The 16,055-nt window shown below is 48.9% G+C and overlaps 1 protein-coding gene across 4 annotated transcripts in view; it reads right to left on the reverse strand.

Moving 5' to 3' along the window:
* Positions 1-647: 647 nt before the first annotated feature.
* Taf4 (TATA-box binding protein associated factor 4) overlaps positions 648-16,055 on the reverse strand; it is a 59,487-nt gene continuing 44,079 nt past the window's right edge. For 3 of the 4 annotated variants that reach the window (XM_050152891.1, XM_050152894.1, XM_050152892.1), the window contains 8 exons: positions 14,454-14,601; positions 11,539-11,653; positions 11,049-11,218; positions 10,609-10,739; positions 9,686-9,811; positions 8,402-8,458; positions 7,889-8,008; positions 648-2,082 (listed from right to left, as the gene is read on the reverse strand). In XM_050152891.1, coding sequence (XP_050008848.1) covers positions 1,915-2,082; positions 7,889-8,008; positions 8,402-8,458; positions 9,686-9,811; positions 10,609-10,739; positions 11,049-11,218; positions 11,539-11,653; positions 14,454-14,601 — 1,035 coding nt within the window. In that variant the 3' untranslated portion in view covers positions 648-1,914. Of the gene's footprint in view, positions 3,728-7,888; positions 8,009-8,401; positions 8,459-9,685; positions 9,812-10,608; positions 10,740-11,048; positions 11,219-11,538; positions 11,654-14,453; positions 14,602-16,055 lie in introns of all 4 variants that reach the window. The other variant, XM_050152895.1, reaches the window with a different exon arrangement.

A 16,055-nucleotide genomic window follows, 5' to 3' on the forward strand; every position in this document is an offset into this window, starting at 1 on the left:
AAAGCTCCACAGACCCATGCCAGGAGTGTTCAAAGGGGAATGCAGAGAGAAGGTGTTGCTACTGCATGCCCAGGACCACCACAGAAAACCTGGAAGGCAAACCCTTACCACCTGGACCTCAGGCCTCCAGCCATCCAGTCAGGACCTGAGAATATTTTTGTGCATGGCCCCTGGTCTGTGGCCTTCATTACGACAGCTGTAGGAGATCAGGACATCAGTGATGTCAATGAAGGCGGAGTCTTCAGGTAAGCCTACCCACCTGCCAGGAGTAGAGGCTCCAGTTACACTGACTAGGGGGCTAGGAGGCATGGCACACTATGACCACCAAATATACCAGAGTGACAGAAACTCCATCCCTCTCCCGTTTATACCAGGTGAGACCATCTGGTCACCTACAGCCAGGCTTACTAGGGTATCCATCTATCCTATACACCCGACCCCCACCCCAGATGGTCTACAGGATAAGGCCTAAAATGCAAACAGCACAGCTCCTCGGTATCTTCTGGGTGGACAGAACGGAGGACTGGCCCTACCTCCAGCCCCCTGGGCCTGCCCTCACAGTTAAGCCCCAGATTCAGTCGGACCAGAGAGCAGTCTTGAAAGCATTATCAGAGACTCTCAAAAACTGGAAAAACAGGCACAACAAATACAGATAAATTTGTTTTTAATAAAGGAGTTAATTTTCTTTCAATCCTATATAAAACAATAGCAATTAAAAACTTCATTTTTGAAAGTAAAATATTTACATATGAACAAGTAACTGTGCAAAATTTACATGAAAAAATGGAAAGACAGGATTTCCTAAAAGATAAAATGAAAGGTGTAACAGTTCTCAGGTGTTGATAAAAAATACTGATCAGCGTTCCGCTCACACGTGCGAATTAAAGTCTAACATGAGAATCCACACGGAGAAAGCCAAAGTATTTACAGTCATAAAAGTACTATCAATAGACAATTTAATACAATAACCTCTGAAAATATAAAGAACCAATTAGTATATTTGTAATAAAAAAATAGGTACAAAGAAGGGCTTTGCTCTGGACGCCTGTAAGGTTGGCCACAGCTTGCATACAGTCTCTTAGCAAAATAATTATAGTTTACATAGCCATTTTATGTTATGTGCCAAAAATTATGTACAATTACCGACAAAATACACCAACCATTTCCAACACTTGATCCACACTGAGAAACAGTCTGTTGTTGATTCTTCTCAACTCTGATTTATTTCATCTAAGTTTTCACTCTGAGCTAAAAACACAGTGCAAGTAAAATATATTTATGCTGAAAAGGTTCTCGCTTCCTTCCACTTTACAGCTTCGAAACTGCAGCAAATAAAATGTATTTGTACAGGTGCTGCACCCCAGCCTCCACTAGCAGAAATGCGACCCTGCTTGGAGGCTGTGTCCTGGGGAATTTCGCGTAGAAGGGAGGTAAGGGACAGGGTGGGTGGGTGGGTGGGGGTGATAAATAGTCTAAAAATCAGTTTGCTTCGCCAACTGACTGCTACAACAGTAACGTGAGTGAAATGAGGTCACCGGCTGCAGACGTACACCCAGTGGGTGAGTCAGAGTGAACTGAACCAAGACGCACACAGGATGAGCAACTGCTAATTATTTGCTAAGCGCTTCCATCAGTCTTTAAATATGGCTTGTTTGGCAAGAAGGCCACTCAGTCGAGGATGAGCTTGGGTCAGCTGTCCTGTAAGAGCATCCACAGGCCTGTATTCTCTCTGCTGCAGACATGGTTCTGCCGCGCTGAAGAGCTGACTTAGAAACAGGAGTATAAAACTGCTCCACTGTAAAGGGTGGCTGTTTTTAAACAATATCCCGTTTGCTTGTTACAAAAAGGCGTAATCTGCAAATATATAAAAAAGTCCGCAGGCATCCCATCAGAAACACGGGCTGGCTCATCCTGTTACTTAAGGAATGCTTTGTAGAGCAACAGTGAATGGCTTGTCTCACGCTCGTTTTCTAAACAAAATATGAGGTCCCTGAGGTTGACCCGCGTGATTCTTTGCCGTGTGAACTGTCTGGGGGTTCCCACACCGGAGCTGCCTGGGACCGCTGCGCCTGGGCCTGAGCCCTGGTGACAAGAAAGAAGAAGACAGATGCATTAGTGGCTGTGGAACAGTTAGGAGGGAGGGTGAGACTCAAGAATCCCCTAAATATCTAGGTCCCTGTTCTGAAGAAAACAGGCACAGCACAGCCCCTTCCGCGGTCCTTGGGCTGGAGCTGAGCTGCTAGGAAAGCCCTAACTAGGGCAGAGGCCCCCATTCCCGGCTCTACCACATACTCAGGATGCCACCCTCCAACGCCCCCAGAGTGAATCCTGGGGGGAGGAAAGGCAGGAGCAGGGGCTCCCTCCCAGAGGCTCTGAGGAACACAGACCCCAGTTTCTGTATCACCATAGCAATGCCCAGAGGCTCAGGTGAGGGGACCAAAGCTCACACTTGATGCCACACCTGGGACTGTGCCATCCCTGCTTGGCTGACAGAGGCACTAGGCCTGGATTCTTGGGCTGGGCGGGCTGATGGTCAGCTGGAGAGGCCAACTGCTCAGCGGTCACGTTGGTGATCCACAGCCAGGGAAGGGGTCCCTTTGCAGACACCTAGCCCCTGGGCCACCAACTATCCAGTGAGCCGACCCCAGTTCCTTCCTGCTCAGACATGTGGGTGCACTAGGGCTGACTTTCAGCCACTAGGCAGTGGTGTCCAGCAGTTTGTTATATCACTGCCTCCGTCTGACCCCTGCTGGGCTCAAACCATAAGATCCCAGTGGGCAGCTTTTCTCTTCTTCACAGCAGAGAACCAGGCGGGCGTCTTTCTGGCTGAACTGCTCCTGCACATCCAAGAATACGTGCTGCAGTGGCAGCCTCACTGCGCCTCCACTGCGAAGCTAAAGAAACTCAAGTATCACATTCCACTCATGTGGCCACAGAGGCCCAAGCACTAGGTGGCAGTCTCAGGAAGCAGGCAGGCTAGGTGAAAGCATGCCTATATGACCTGGTCTTCATGCACATGTCAGTCAACTGAAGATACTGGAGTTTTTTCCTCAGGAACTGGGAAGCCACACCACTGTCCATCTTTGGTCCCAGCCGCCACCATCATCCTGGTATCCATATCCTTTTGGGTGGACAATCTCCTTGGATTTTGGTGCCAGTAACAGCCCCCAAGCAGCGTTTCATCATGACATTAGTGGAGCCTCTTACAGGCCACAGCAAACATGAGCAGTTGGTAAGAATAAGGAAAACAATCCATCTCCCCAAAGCCACCTCAGGTTGCAGTCGGGCAAGCAGGCCCATAAATTTCCTTCAAAGGGGGTCTTGGTGATCTGGACAGAGCTACAGGCCAGTTTCTGGGAAGAAAGCCAGTAAGAAGAAGTATCTGTAACAGGAGTAGCAAAAGGAGAGGCTGCTGAGATTGGTAGAGTCCACAGGTCCTAAAATCCGGTTGCAAGTTGAAATCCAAAATGTCTCATTTCCGGATGTGAGTTCCACTCTTGTTGTACTTGCTATACCTGATCCAAATCGCCCTGACTATAGACCCAAGAGAGAAACTCGGGCGATGACGGTGTGGTGCCCAGGCCCACAGAGACCCTGCCTGGGCAGCAGAATGTGTCAGTGGCCAGTGTCCAAGCTGTATTTCATGCCTCTGCTTTCAGGAGCAACAGCCAACACCAAGGCTGGGATGAGGGGAAGCACTCATATCAGGTACAATAGTTAAGAAGTGCTAAAAGTCAGAAATTGAGACAAACAGGATCAAATCGGTGCCCCAAACTTTCTGACGAGCCAATGTTGACAGTGATGAGGCTCAGACAGCTTCATGTAGTCACAACCAACCTGGGCCTCCAGCCTGGTGGTACATCTGTTACTGCTGGACCCAATCAACCTGAGGGGTCAGCAATCAAATGACAATACAACACAAATTCTAGGGGCCTTGTGTTCTAGGGGCCTTCTTCATTAGCAATACTGTGGGGTTTGGGTTATAAAATCAGAGGCACAGAACACTGGATGCTATAGCCATTTCTGAGCAAGTACAGGGCTGACCACAGCAAAGAGGACTCAAACCCTCAGCCTCAGGACTGCGACCAGCTGACCTCAGTGAGAAGACAGTGTGGCACCCAAGCATATCCAAAACCCTCAAGGGCTATGGGAGTACACACAGGTCATCCGGCCTGGAGTTGCAGAGGACCCTGGGGAGGTTTAGCTGAAGTATAGGGAGGGAGTGGATATATTCCTGGCCTCGGGGCTGGAAGCTTCTGTTCAGAGCCCTGTACAGGGACCGACAGAAACAAGGCATGTTCCAGCGCCACAGAAAAGCTGAAACCTTAACATAGTTAACTCCGGTTCAAAGAACCCTCTGATGTGTTTCAAGGGTGGACATGGAGACAAACAAGACGGGCATGTGCATGGGCGCGCACACACACAGCAGCCATGCCAGGGAAACCCTCCCTGTACTGCTGTGACTACCCACCTAGCCCACCCAAGGCTACTGAAAGGACTAAATGTGTGTAATCTCAGCTATCTAGCTTGCTCTATTATGGACGGACTGCTATAGGGTTAGGGTCTGTGCAGCAAAAAGTAGTTCTGTGTCCCAAGGAAAGTGCTGGGCTCCCCAAGGCTGCAGGGCTACCATACTGCAATCTAGTTTTTCATCAAGGAGTCCCACTCCAGCAACAGACTGGAGTTCTGTACCCCAAACAGTGTGAGTCCTCGGAAGACCCTAAAGCCGTAAGATAACTGTCTCCTGATGAGCGAGACAATGGTAGGCCATCAGAGCAGCACGTAAGAGAGCAGCCTACCCGGTACCAGACGAGCCCTACTCACCTGCAAAACTTCTGAAGAACAGTAATACACACCCCAAAATTCCCTAAGAAATGACATCACTTCTAAGAGGCTCAGCGCCAGGACCACCCCCTTCACCCACTCCAGCACAAAGCTCTAATGAAGCCCTCAGAGAAATTACCCCCACACAGAGTCAGGGGTATTAGAAGAGAGGATCCCACCCCAGGGCATGACCACACTCCAATAAGGTTGCTCCTGACAGGTAGAGACACACAGGAGACTGGAGAACAGGAAGGAACCTAGGACATGTGCCCAGGTAGTCCAAACTCAGACAGTGAGGAAGGATCCCTTGTAAGGCTTTATAGGTCCTCAGATGGCAAAACAGAACCTTCCACACATGAAGGGAAGGGGAAGAAACAGGGAAAGTTCAGGGTCTGCAAAAAGGTTCTCAGAGTCAGCAGACACTGACATGGCACAAGCTAGACAGAGTTCCCAATACTGCCAGGAGAGGGTGCCATCACCCCATGAGTAACGTAACACCAGGGGCCGTATGTGGGACATAGAGCACAGTCACAGACCAGCTTCTGGTCAAGCTGAGGAGATCAAGGGCAGCACCGTGCCTCTGAGCCATAAGTAACAGGCCCCAGAGGCTCAGAAATCAGAAGCACCCATCTCACAGAGAGGAGAGACAAAAATCACCTCAGGAAGGAGAGACCAACATGAACACAATAAAGAATGCTAAGCAAGTCCAGGAAAAGGAGAAAGGAAATCAGAGAAGAGAAGGAAAAAAGAGTGGCAAGGGTTAGAAAAGCACTCAAAGAAAGTGCCGGCACTACATAAGCAGAAAGATCAAGGCTTGCAGCACAGTGAGGGCCCCAGAGCAAGAGCACCATGGCACCTGTCATCATCAGCAAGAAGCACTGCTGAGTTGGAGAGGCTGGCTTCATGACACACAGAAAAACTATGCCAAGACACAGGTTTAGTTAGCCTCTAGCTGAGTAGGGAACAGCTACCAGGAGGCCAATCTCACAGGACAAGGGAGAAAGGGAGGCAGAAAGTGTGAAGAGAAGATACCATTGCATCAAAGAAACAGCTATGGGACTAGAACATTTTAAACTGTTTAAGGACAAAAACAATCACAAGAACACAAACATAAACCTGCCTTAGCATCAACAACCTTCACAAAGAAGACAAGTGTGAGCATGAACCCCGGCTATCCCAACACATGGGTGGTGAAGGATCATGAACTCAAGGTCAGCCTGGGCCAGAGCCAAGTGGCTAAATCCAAAAACTGTAAAGAAATCAGGAACAGTGGCACACTCTCAGCACTCAGGAGACAGAGGCAGGTAATCTGTGTGAGTTTGAGGCCAGCCCGGTCTACGTGGTGATTAACAGGACAGCCAGAGCTACACAGTGAGACCACCACAATAATAAAGATAAAAGAAAAAATTAAAAATGTACGTGTGGTGGTTTGCATGAAAATGGGCCCCATAGGCTAATAAGGAGAGACACTATTGGGGATGTGGCCTTGTTGGAAGTGTGTCACTGAGAATGGACTTGGAGGTTTCAGGTTGAATCCCAATATGTGTCTCTGGGTTTTTACTAATCATGCCTCAGGTCAAGTGGCACCACGAGGGTTCAGTCCCTCTTCAGGATTAAGGACAGAGTCCATTAAGACTCATCTTAAAATAGTGAAAAGCCACACACAGAGGTATTGTTTTGTGCTGTGCTGTGGTGTGTTAGTTTGGAAGAATTGCCCCACCTCTCCACAGAGCCTTAACTGAGTGGCTGCTGAAACAAGAATCCAGCCCACACTCTTCAGGAAAAACCACCGGAGCCTCCTCATATCTGAACCAGGATGCCTAGCACTCAGGCAACAGTCTTGACATGCAGTGAAACAGGGAAGTGGTCCACACTGAGAGAGAGCAGTGAGGAGAAACTGAGGCTGGGAGGGAAGCTTCAATACACACGTTCAAAGACTTAGGAAGGATGCAGCCACCATCCAGACTTCCACATCTGCCACACAACGAGATAGGAACTTTCAAAGAACCAACACATCAATGGGTCTCAACCTTTCTAATACAACAACTCTTTAATACAGTTCCTCATGCTGTGGTGACCACCCCACCATAAAGTCCTTTTCCTGTTGCTTCATAACATGAACTGTAATGTGAATGCCTGTTTTCTGATGGTCTTTTGGGGTTGCAGCACACAGGCTGAGAACTGCTATATGCGCTAAACTAAGTTACATTGGTAAATGAGAACATCACTGGAAATTAACAACCAACACGGGCTGGCAGAACCCCCATCAGGTCAAGAGGAAAAGGAACAAGGCCATACCAGAGTGCAGTGCATGTGTAACAGGACACCAAGAAGACAGATGGGACAGAAAGGCACCAGAGAAACCACGGCCCAGGTGTGCCAAACGCACTCTAAAGCGGAGATCCACATGTGGATCTGAGCAGCTCAACAGACGGAATGGGCTGAACGCCCAGACTTTAACTAACAAAGAAAACCTCATAGAGAAAGATCCAGAGTCCCAGCAGTCTTCAGGGAAACTGACACATCACCCACTAGCACCTAGAGCTTTGCAGCCAGTGACTGGCAAACACCAGCAGACAGGTGGGCCAGAAGAGCACACCAGCCCAGCCACCTCCAATCCCCCAGGACTAGTGATGCAGACCCTGGATCCTTCATAGGAGAAAGGACAGCAGTGAGGACAACCGAGAATAGATACAGAGGGAGGCTACTACTCTTCCTAAATTCAAATGACAATAGTTTAATGGAAAATTAGGGTGAAAGCTAAGACACTCCACCTTTGGGCTCAGGAAAACAGGTGACACCTTCTCTAAGTCAAATGAACTGCAGGTCACCTCACACTGGTCTGAGTTCTGCCCCATGCTTTTCAGAAGTTGGTCTGAACCTCATCAGAGACAACATATGAACACATGTTTTAGCTCATGTGACATGCACAAATAAGGTGACTTGAATGTCAGGTTTCCACAATGCAAAACAAAGACCAGGAGCTCTGCTGGCTACTGAGGAGGGGACTCTAAAGCACCCTCCCAGGCCCTCAGCCCTCAGCCCCATGTTCCTCCTGCTGTACCTCTACTCCCGATCCAGGCCCGGCACAGTCCACTTTCCTCTTCTTCCGGGGCCCGATCGCTGCTAACGCAGTGAGGTTGGCATCTCGCTGTCGCATCTGTGCCAGCTCCTGTTGCTGCATCTGCATGTTAGGAAGGAAACAAGAACTACTGTTGCTTCAGAGTTCTTACTACAGACCAGCAACAGTTATCAAGAACTTTCTCAAGTTTCCTAAGTCACAACTTCTTTAAAGTTTAGGTTTTTCAAACTAAGAACATGTCTGCAACCAAAAATATTAAGACTTTTTAAAAACAGAAGCTTACCTGGAAATGCTCAGAAAATGAGAAGAACAAGTTGAAGGGGCCTAACCCTCACTTCTAGAGAAGTCACCATGAAATCTCCAGCCAGTGCCAACTGCACAGGAAGAGCCTGTGATGGCACTGGTCACCTGAGAGCTCTAAGGAGCAACTAACGCCCTTAACTACTCTCTTTCTTGCTGCACAGGCACTGAAGAATCTGTAGCTGGGAAGCTCACCTCTTTTGCTTTCTGCTTCAACCTTAACTGCTCTGGGTCTTCCTGTCTGGATCGAGACTGTGTGAGAGAGAGGAAAGGAAGAGTCAGAAGCAACACTGAAGCGATACTACCACAGTCACCCAACAACAGCATCTAGTCAGAGTTCCTGATAATTTTATAAATGTTTATATCCAAAAGATGAAAATTTAAGTTACACACCATGAAAAACAGTCATCATTGTAGTGGCATTTCGTTTGTATTTTAATTAATAAAGTTTGCCTGAGGATCAGAAAAGTAAAACAGTCCCACTGGTCATCAGCCTTACACACCAGGCAGTGGTGACACACACCTTTAATCCCAGTAGCCACACTAGTTGCCATAGAAACCAGGAGGTGCATGCCTTTAATCCCAGTGGTGCACACCTTTAATCCCAGCATTAGAGAAGATTATAAAACAGGAGGAGACAGCTCACAGTCTCATTCTCAGATTCCTGGAGGCAGGATCACCATTTCAGACTAAAGTAGAGGTGAGAGCCAGTGGCTGGCTGTTTTGCTTTTCTGGTGGTTTTTATTAATCTGGATTCACATCACCATCATCCAGATATGACGACACAGACTCTTAGGCACATGGCTACTAGTCTGTCATAGGCCTCTGACTCAGTATGGTCTGAGAAGAAAGCTAGGACAGGGCTTCCTGAGACCCTGGGCTCAGGGCTAGAGAGGCAGCATTCAGCTGTCACCCCTGCCACTGCACAAAAGCTTAACACTGCGATTTGTATCTCTAAGTGACTCTAATAATGGAGGAACAAGGTTCTCACACTCAGCTCGGAATGCTCTAGACTGAAGAGCAATGTGATCCCACACCACAGTCTACAACATTGGGGAGGTAAAGTATTAGAAATATCTTAAGAAAGCCCACACTATCCGGCATGGTGGTGGGCACCTTTAATACCAGCACTCAAGAGGCAGAGGCAAGAGGATCTCATGAGTTTGAGGCTAGCCTGGTCTACATCGTGAGTTCCAGGCCAGGTCAGCCAGGGCTATATAGGAGGGAGAGAGAAAGGGAGAGAGGGAGGGAGGGAGGGAGGGAGGGAGGGAGGGAGGGAGGGAGGGAGGGAAAAGGAAGTCCACATCTGTCAAATCAAATCCCCACCCTCGAGTGCAGACTCCAGCACTGAAGCACACACACCAAGGGAGCCAGGCTTTCCTCAACCTATCCAGTCACAACACCCACTCCTCCACACCAGCCGGGAACCCAATGTGCTGCAAGCCTGAGCCCCAGACCTGGGAGGAGGGTTTAACTTGCCTTTGCTGCCCGCATCAAGATCTCCCTCTCCTGCTCATCTTTCCTCTGCTTTTCAATCTGATCAAGCTGTTCAAAAAATTTGAGCTGAGCCCGAACATCACTTGCTTGCTCGTATCTGTCATCATCCTACAAAAAAAAAATAGCAAAAACACTGCTCACCATGAATTTGGAACCCCGACAATCATGAACATGCTCTGTACAGCTGGACCCTCTACACACAGTTCCCATGGTGGTGGCTGTGCACAGCTCACTGCTCCAGGCCATGCGCTCACAAGGAGGGGGAAGTCTCATCAAGTTACCAGGAGTCTGACAGGTTTCCAGTTGATAAACTTTGATAATTTTTAAGGAACATTTAAGTCCTTCTATGTAGAAGTATTATTTCTGTTTGTGTTTTGTTTGTTTTAGTTTCCCGACACAAGTGTTTCTCTGTGTAGCCTTGGCTGTCCTGGAACTTGCTCTGTAGCCCAGGCTGGCCTCAAACTCACAGAGATCCACCTGCCTCTGTCTCTCAAGAACTGGGGTTAAAGGCGTGCACCACCACACCCAGCTTGTTCTTAAAGCTGACAATTGGCCATAAACTGCCCTGAAGGCACAAGCAGCCTTCAATGGCATCTGTGCAACTGCTCAAGACATATTTTGCCTGAAAATTCACTTTATAAACATAGGGCCACAGTTGGCTGAGAGCCTGCAGGTTTAGCTCATGCCTCAAGAAGGGACAGCAGCAGGTGGATGGAATAAGAGTGGAAGACTACAACTGTCCTAGCTGAGAGGCTCATCTTCCCCCGCAGAGCCCTGGGAGCCCTGCAGTGAGTACGTGAGCCTGTGGATGAGCACAGGAACAACCAGGACTCCAAGGCTGCCACACAGCCCTAGGTCAGGACCTGAGAGCATGGACATTCTCCCCAGGAAAATAGCCCCATTACCTTATAAGAGAAGTTTTTCTGCTGAGCTGTTTCAGATATTTTTTCTACAAGATTCTGCAGCCTTTGCTGTGTGGCATGAGACACATAACTCACTACATCTGGATGGAGTTCCGTGATGCCGTGCTTTTTACCTGCAGGCCATGCAGAAAAAGAGCACTTTATGGTACTTACCACACAGCTTTGCTCATCCACTACTTACTGCTTTGTACAATCAAGGGCAACCTAAGCAGTCATGCCCACCCTTCCACTACCTGCCAACCACCAGAGCAGCTATCATGGGGTGAGCCCAAACCAAGGCAGAGGGCACGCTCACCTACAGCCCCCGCACCCAGTGGAGCTACTGCAGAAGGGCTGTGCTGAGTCTCGTCAGGGTCACGGAGCACATCAGACACAGATCTGGACACTGAGCATCCTAGTGGCATCATCAGGAGCAAACATACCTATTTCCAGTATCCTCCTCTGCAAAGGTGCGGGGAGGAGGAAGGTGTCGTCTTTACAGGACCGAGTCAGTGTCCCCACCAACTCAGAGTTTGTGGCCAATATTCTTGCACTTTCTTCAGACAGGTTCACCCCAGCCATTGATGCAACATCATTGATGTCATCGTCATCCCTGGAGAGGAGAGGAGCAGAGGATTATGTTGTACGAGGAAATCACAGCTCCTTAAGGTGGTTCCAATTCGGTGGCAGCAGGCAGGTGGCAAGGAACCAGTCAGCTGACCTGTTCTCCACTCCTGCGGAGGGCATGAAGCCTCCACTGCTGCACTCATGTTGGAAACACACACTGACAGAGACATGCAGTCAGAACCAAGCAGAAACAACAGTCCTGAGGCTACCAGTGCCACGAACCAGTAGGAAAGATCTAACAGTGAGTGAAGTGGACAGCACACCCTCCCATGCTCTCCCTGAAGTACACAGGGCGTCAGTCCTTACCGAAAGGAGCCTCCCCCTGGCTCCTTGAGCTTGTTCTTCTGTGCAGCAGCTGCTTGTGCAGAAACAGTAGAAAGGGCTTTGGTTCCAGGTAACACGGTGGGTTTCACCACAGGGACTGCAAAGCCAAAGACACAGTGGAGATCAGAGACTGCTACCAGAGGCCTGATTCTGCTGGCTTTACAAGCCCCAAGGAGAAACTGACATCTTGCTCATTACAGCAACACTCTCAAAACTCTGCACCAGTGGCTCTGAACTGCAGACATGGTTAAGCTGCAGGGTTGGACTGCTCAGTGGTTACATACTTGTACTGCTCTTCAGAGGACCCAAGCTCAGCTCCCATCACCCATATTAAACAGTTCACAACACCTGTGACTACAGCTCCAGGGGATCTGATGTCCTCTTCTGAACTCTGTGCGCACCTGTACACACCTGTACACACACTGTATGCACCTATACACACCTGAACACACACTGCACACACACCGTACACATACTCTACACACTTGTACACATACTCTAGGCACTGCACACACCTGTACACACACTGTGCACACTGTACACACTGCACACACACGATACACTGTATACACCTGTGTACACACTGTATGCACCTGCGTACACACAGCACGCACCTGTACACACACTGTATACACTGTACACATACTCTACACACTTATACACATACTGTAGGCACTGCACACACTGCACATACCTCTACACACTGTACACACTGCACAAACAGCGTACACTGTATACACACTGCACACACCTGCACACACTATGCACACCTGTACACACACTGTATGCACGTGTACGTACCTGTGCACACACTGTATGCTCCTGCACACACACTGTACACACCTGCACACATACTGTATGCACCTGTACACACACTGTACAAACACTGTACGCACCTATACACATACTGTACGCACCTGCACACACTGCACACCTGTACACACTGTATGCACCTGTACGCACTGTACACACACTGTATGCACCTGCACACACTGTATGCACCTGCACACACTGCACACACTGCACACACACACACAGTCACAACTGTTCAAAGTGCAGAGAATAAGAGACTGTAGCACTACACCCCCTCCCTTCAAGGTTCAGGGAGCATCATAGAAGGAGGGGGTGGAAAGACTGCAAGAATGAGAGACTGTGGAAGACTCCAGGAAACAGTGTTTTCTAGACATGACAGGACCCTTGCACATATAAACTCCAAGCAGCTATGGCTACATATACAACACCTGCTAAGATCAAGCAGCATGGAGGGAGGGAGAGGTGGCTCAGTGGTTAAGAGCACTTCTTCTTCCAGAGGCCTAGGTTCGATTCCTAGCACCCACAAAGTGGCTGACAACAGCTCCAGGGGATCCAACACCCTCTTCTGGCCTTCAAGGACACGGGACACACACACAGTACACAGACACACACAAAGACAAAACAACCATACACACAAAACAAGAATAATAATGTTGTTGTGTGATTTTTGTTTTTTGTTTTGTTTTGGCTTTTGGTTTTTCAAGTCAGGATTTCGCTACAGCTTTGGAGCCTGTCCTGGAACTAGCTCTTGTAGACCAGGCTGGCCCTCAACTCATAGAGATCCACCTGCCTCTGCCTCCTAAGTGCTGAGACTAAAGGCGAGCACCATCACTGCTAGGCTCCCTCAACTCTTAAGCACAGGAGCGATTTCTGGCAGAGACTACCAGTAGGCAGACTGTTCAACTAGGAGACTGAAGCAGAATTACTGGAGCCCAGGAGTTCAGGATCAGGGCAAATCAGTGAGGTTGCCTTAGGGACACGCAAGTGTAAGGGTACAATCTAAAGGTCTAAGGGGAGCATGTACCATTATAACCTAAAGGTCTAACGGGGGGGGGGGGAGTCCTGTACCGTTATAATCTAAAGGTCTAACTAAGGGGGGGGGCGTGTACCATTATAATCTAAAGGTCTAAGGGGGGCGTGTACCGTTATAATCTAAAGGCCTAAGGGGGGCGTGTACCATTGTAATCTAAAGGCCTAAAGGGGGTGTGTACCGTTATAATCTAAAGGTCTAAGGGGGAGCATGTACCGTTATAATCTAAAGGCCTAAGGGGGGCGTGTACCATTATAATCTAAAGGTCTAAGGGGGGCTCTTACCATTGTAATTTAAAAGCCTAAAGGGGGGCGTGAACGTTATAATTCAAAGGCCTAAGGGGGGGCGTGTACCGTTATAATCTAAAGGCCTAAATACAGTGGAAAGGAACTGATAGAGAATTATACTTCGGAAGGAACTTTATTGGGAGGAGCCATGGTCAGGCCGTAGAAGAGGCAGAGCAACTCCAAAGGAAGCTTAATGGGGCCTGGAAGGGAGAGAAGAAACCACAAGGACAAAGCAGGTTTCTGAGTGGGAACAATGCTTCTACCACACGACTAGCCTATGTGCCTTGAGGGGGCACTGGGGGTCCTGCAGCTTCAGAGGGAGGTGCCACAAGGCTACTGCACAGCATACTTTCTGTCAACTCTAGGACAGAGGGGGTGGGGGCAGAGGAGGGAAGACTGGGGTGGTGAGAGCATGCAGGCCACTAGCACAGGTATGAGAGGGCGTGAGGCTGCAGGCGCCGTGGCCTGATGACTAGGAAAGGGAGAAAAACAGCCAGGTCTGTGACCTCACAGATACTAACAGGGGCAATCGTATGTAATTCAGGTAATTTAAAAACCACATTGACAAGGGCAGTGGTTGCATAACCTCATAAATGTCACTGAGTGGTGTGCATAAAATCATTTTTTAAATGTTGAGTTGTCTGTTACATGAATTTTATCACAATGATTAAATGAAATCAAATACTATCCCACAACTGGCCATTTCCGAGACTAGTCAGCCTTGGGTGGAAGCAGCCGGTCCTGGGTGGCAGCAGCAGGGGCCTCACCTGGCTGCAGCTGGTTCAGTTGGATCTGCTGTGGTGTGGTGAGCATGATCCGGTTGTGAGGCTGCCGCAATGCGACCATGGGTGTCTGCGTCAAGGTCACCTGCGGGGGCCGGATCAAGGCTCCAGGCTTCGGGGGCTGCTGGATCACCTGGGGCACAGTCACATAGTGCATGAGCACACACACACACACCCAGAGGCCACCACACTGACCCATGAAGCCAGCTATTTGCTTCATCAGCCCTGCCCCAACCTTGCCCTGTCAGAAGCTCCAGGAAAGTTGGATATACATCTCATTCCAGATCTAAAAGCCCGGTTCAACAGCCCTATAATAACCCTCTACACACAGCTTCGAAAGACTGAGACGAAGGCCACAGCGGAGCAAGGATATGGAACACATGACACTTAGGACCTGCCCCGGATCCTGGGGGGCAGCAGCAAAGCAAGACTACTGAGCTCAGACCCCGTCCTGGTGGCCACACTCAAGTGACTTCTTTACATTTTAAATTTTCTGTAGGACCAGGTGATTTTTCATAGGCATGAAGATGAGTCTCCAAATTCTGCCCTAAACTTGATCCTCTGGCAACACAGCCTATCCCCCTCATCATTCTCTGAACCATGCTTAGACCTCAGGGCTGGCTCAGCTCTGCCGTCCTGCCATATTGTGCAAGGCTTACAACAGGCTCCAAGAGCCCACGGCACTGGCTGTGCTCTGGGCACGGCTCACAGGAAGCCACTGAGAGCATGATCATAAATCTGTATTAGGAACTTTCCAGTAAGAATTATAGTTTTTGTAAAGGACAATTTTTGTGTGGCTGATGGTGTAACAGAAAAGTACGGTGTCTGCATAGGAGTCTGAAGCCCTTCTAGATTTGAACCCCAACTCTGCTTTAAAAAAAAAAAAGTAGAGGGTGTATTTTTGGTGGGACAGGACCTTGCAAGGGACTGAGACTGAGGCCTGCCCCAGAGCTGTTTCTGCAACAAAACATGGCTCTCACAGCTCAGGACAAACCCAGGGCAGTTCAGGCTGTGTTTCCACTGAGAAGACACTAACTGCAAACACAGGAAAAGCCCACTTCTACAGGCCTGCACAAAGCTGACCTACTGTACACACACAAGCACAAACAGAGTTTGGGGTGGATCAGGACAGCACAGAGCAATGGCCAGGTTACTGAGCACACCACTGCTCTGCTCACACCTCTGAAAAAGAACAGCACTGCTCTAGCTTCATTTCCAATGCTGCGACCAAACACCTGACCAGAGCAACTGATGGAGAAAGAGATTTATTTGGCTTACAGCTCCAGGTCACAGTCTACCACTGCAGGGAAGTCACAAAAGCAGAAACAGAGACAACTAGTCACACCACATTCATAGTCAAGAGAGAAAAAAAATAGCGTGTTGCCTGACCACTCCCTTCTGTTCAGCTGGTTTTCTTCACTAGGAAGCAGTGATGCCCACATTCAGGGTGGATCTTCCCGTATCAACCAAAAATCAAAACAACCCCCATAAAGATGCCTCGAGGCCATTCTGATCTAGATAACCCTCATTAAGAACTCTCTTCCCAGATAAGATTCTAGGCTGTACCAATCTGACAGTTACAGCCAA

The sequence above is a fragment of the Alexandromys fortis genome, unplaced genomic scaffold (assembly GCF_014885135.2).
Source record: "Alexandromys fortis isolate MF-2015 unplaced genomic scaffold, M_Fortis_MF-2015_v1.1 scaffold_81, whole genome shotgun sequence".
Taxonomy (NCBI): Eukaryota; Metazoa; Chordata; class Mammalia; order Rodentia; family Cricetidae; genus Alexandromys; species Alexandromys fortis.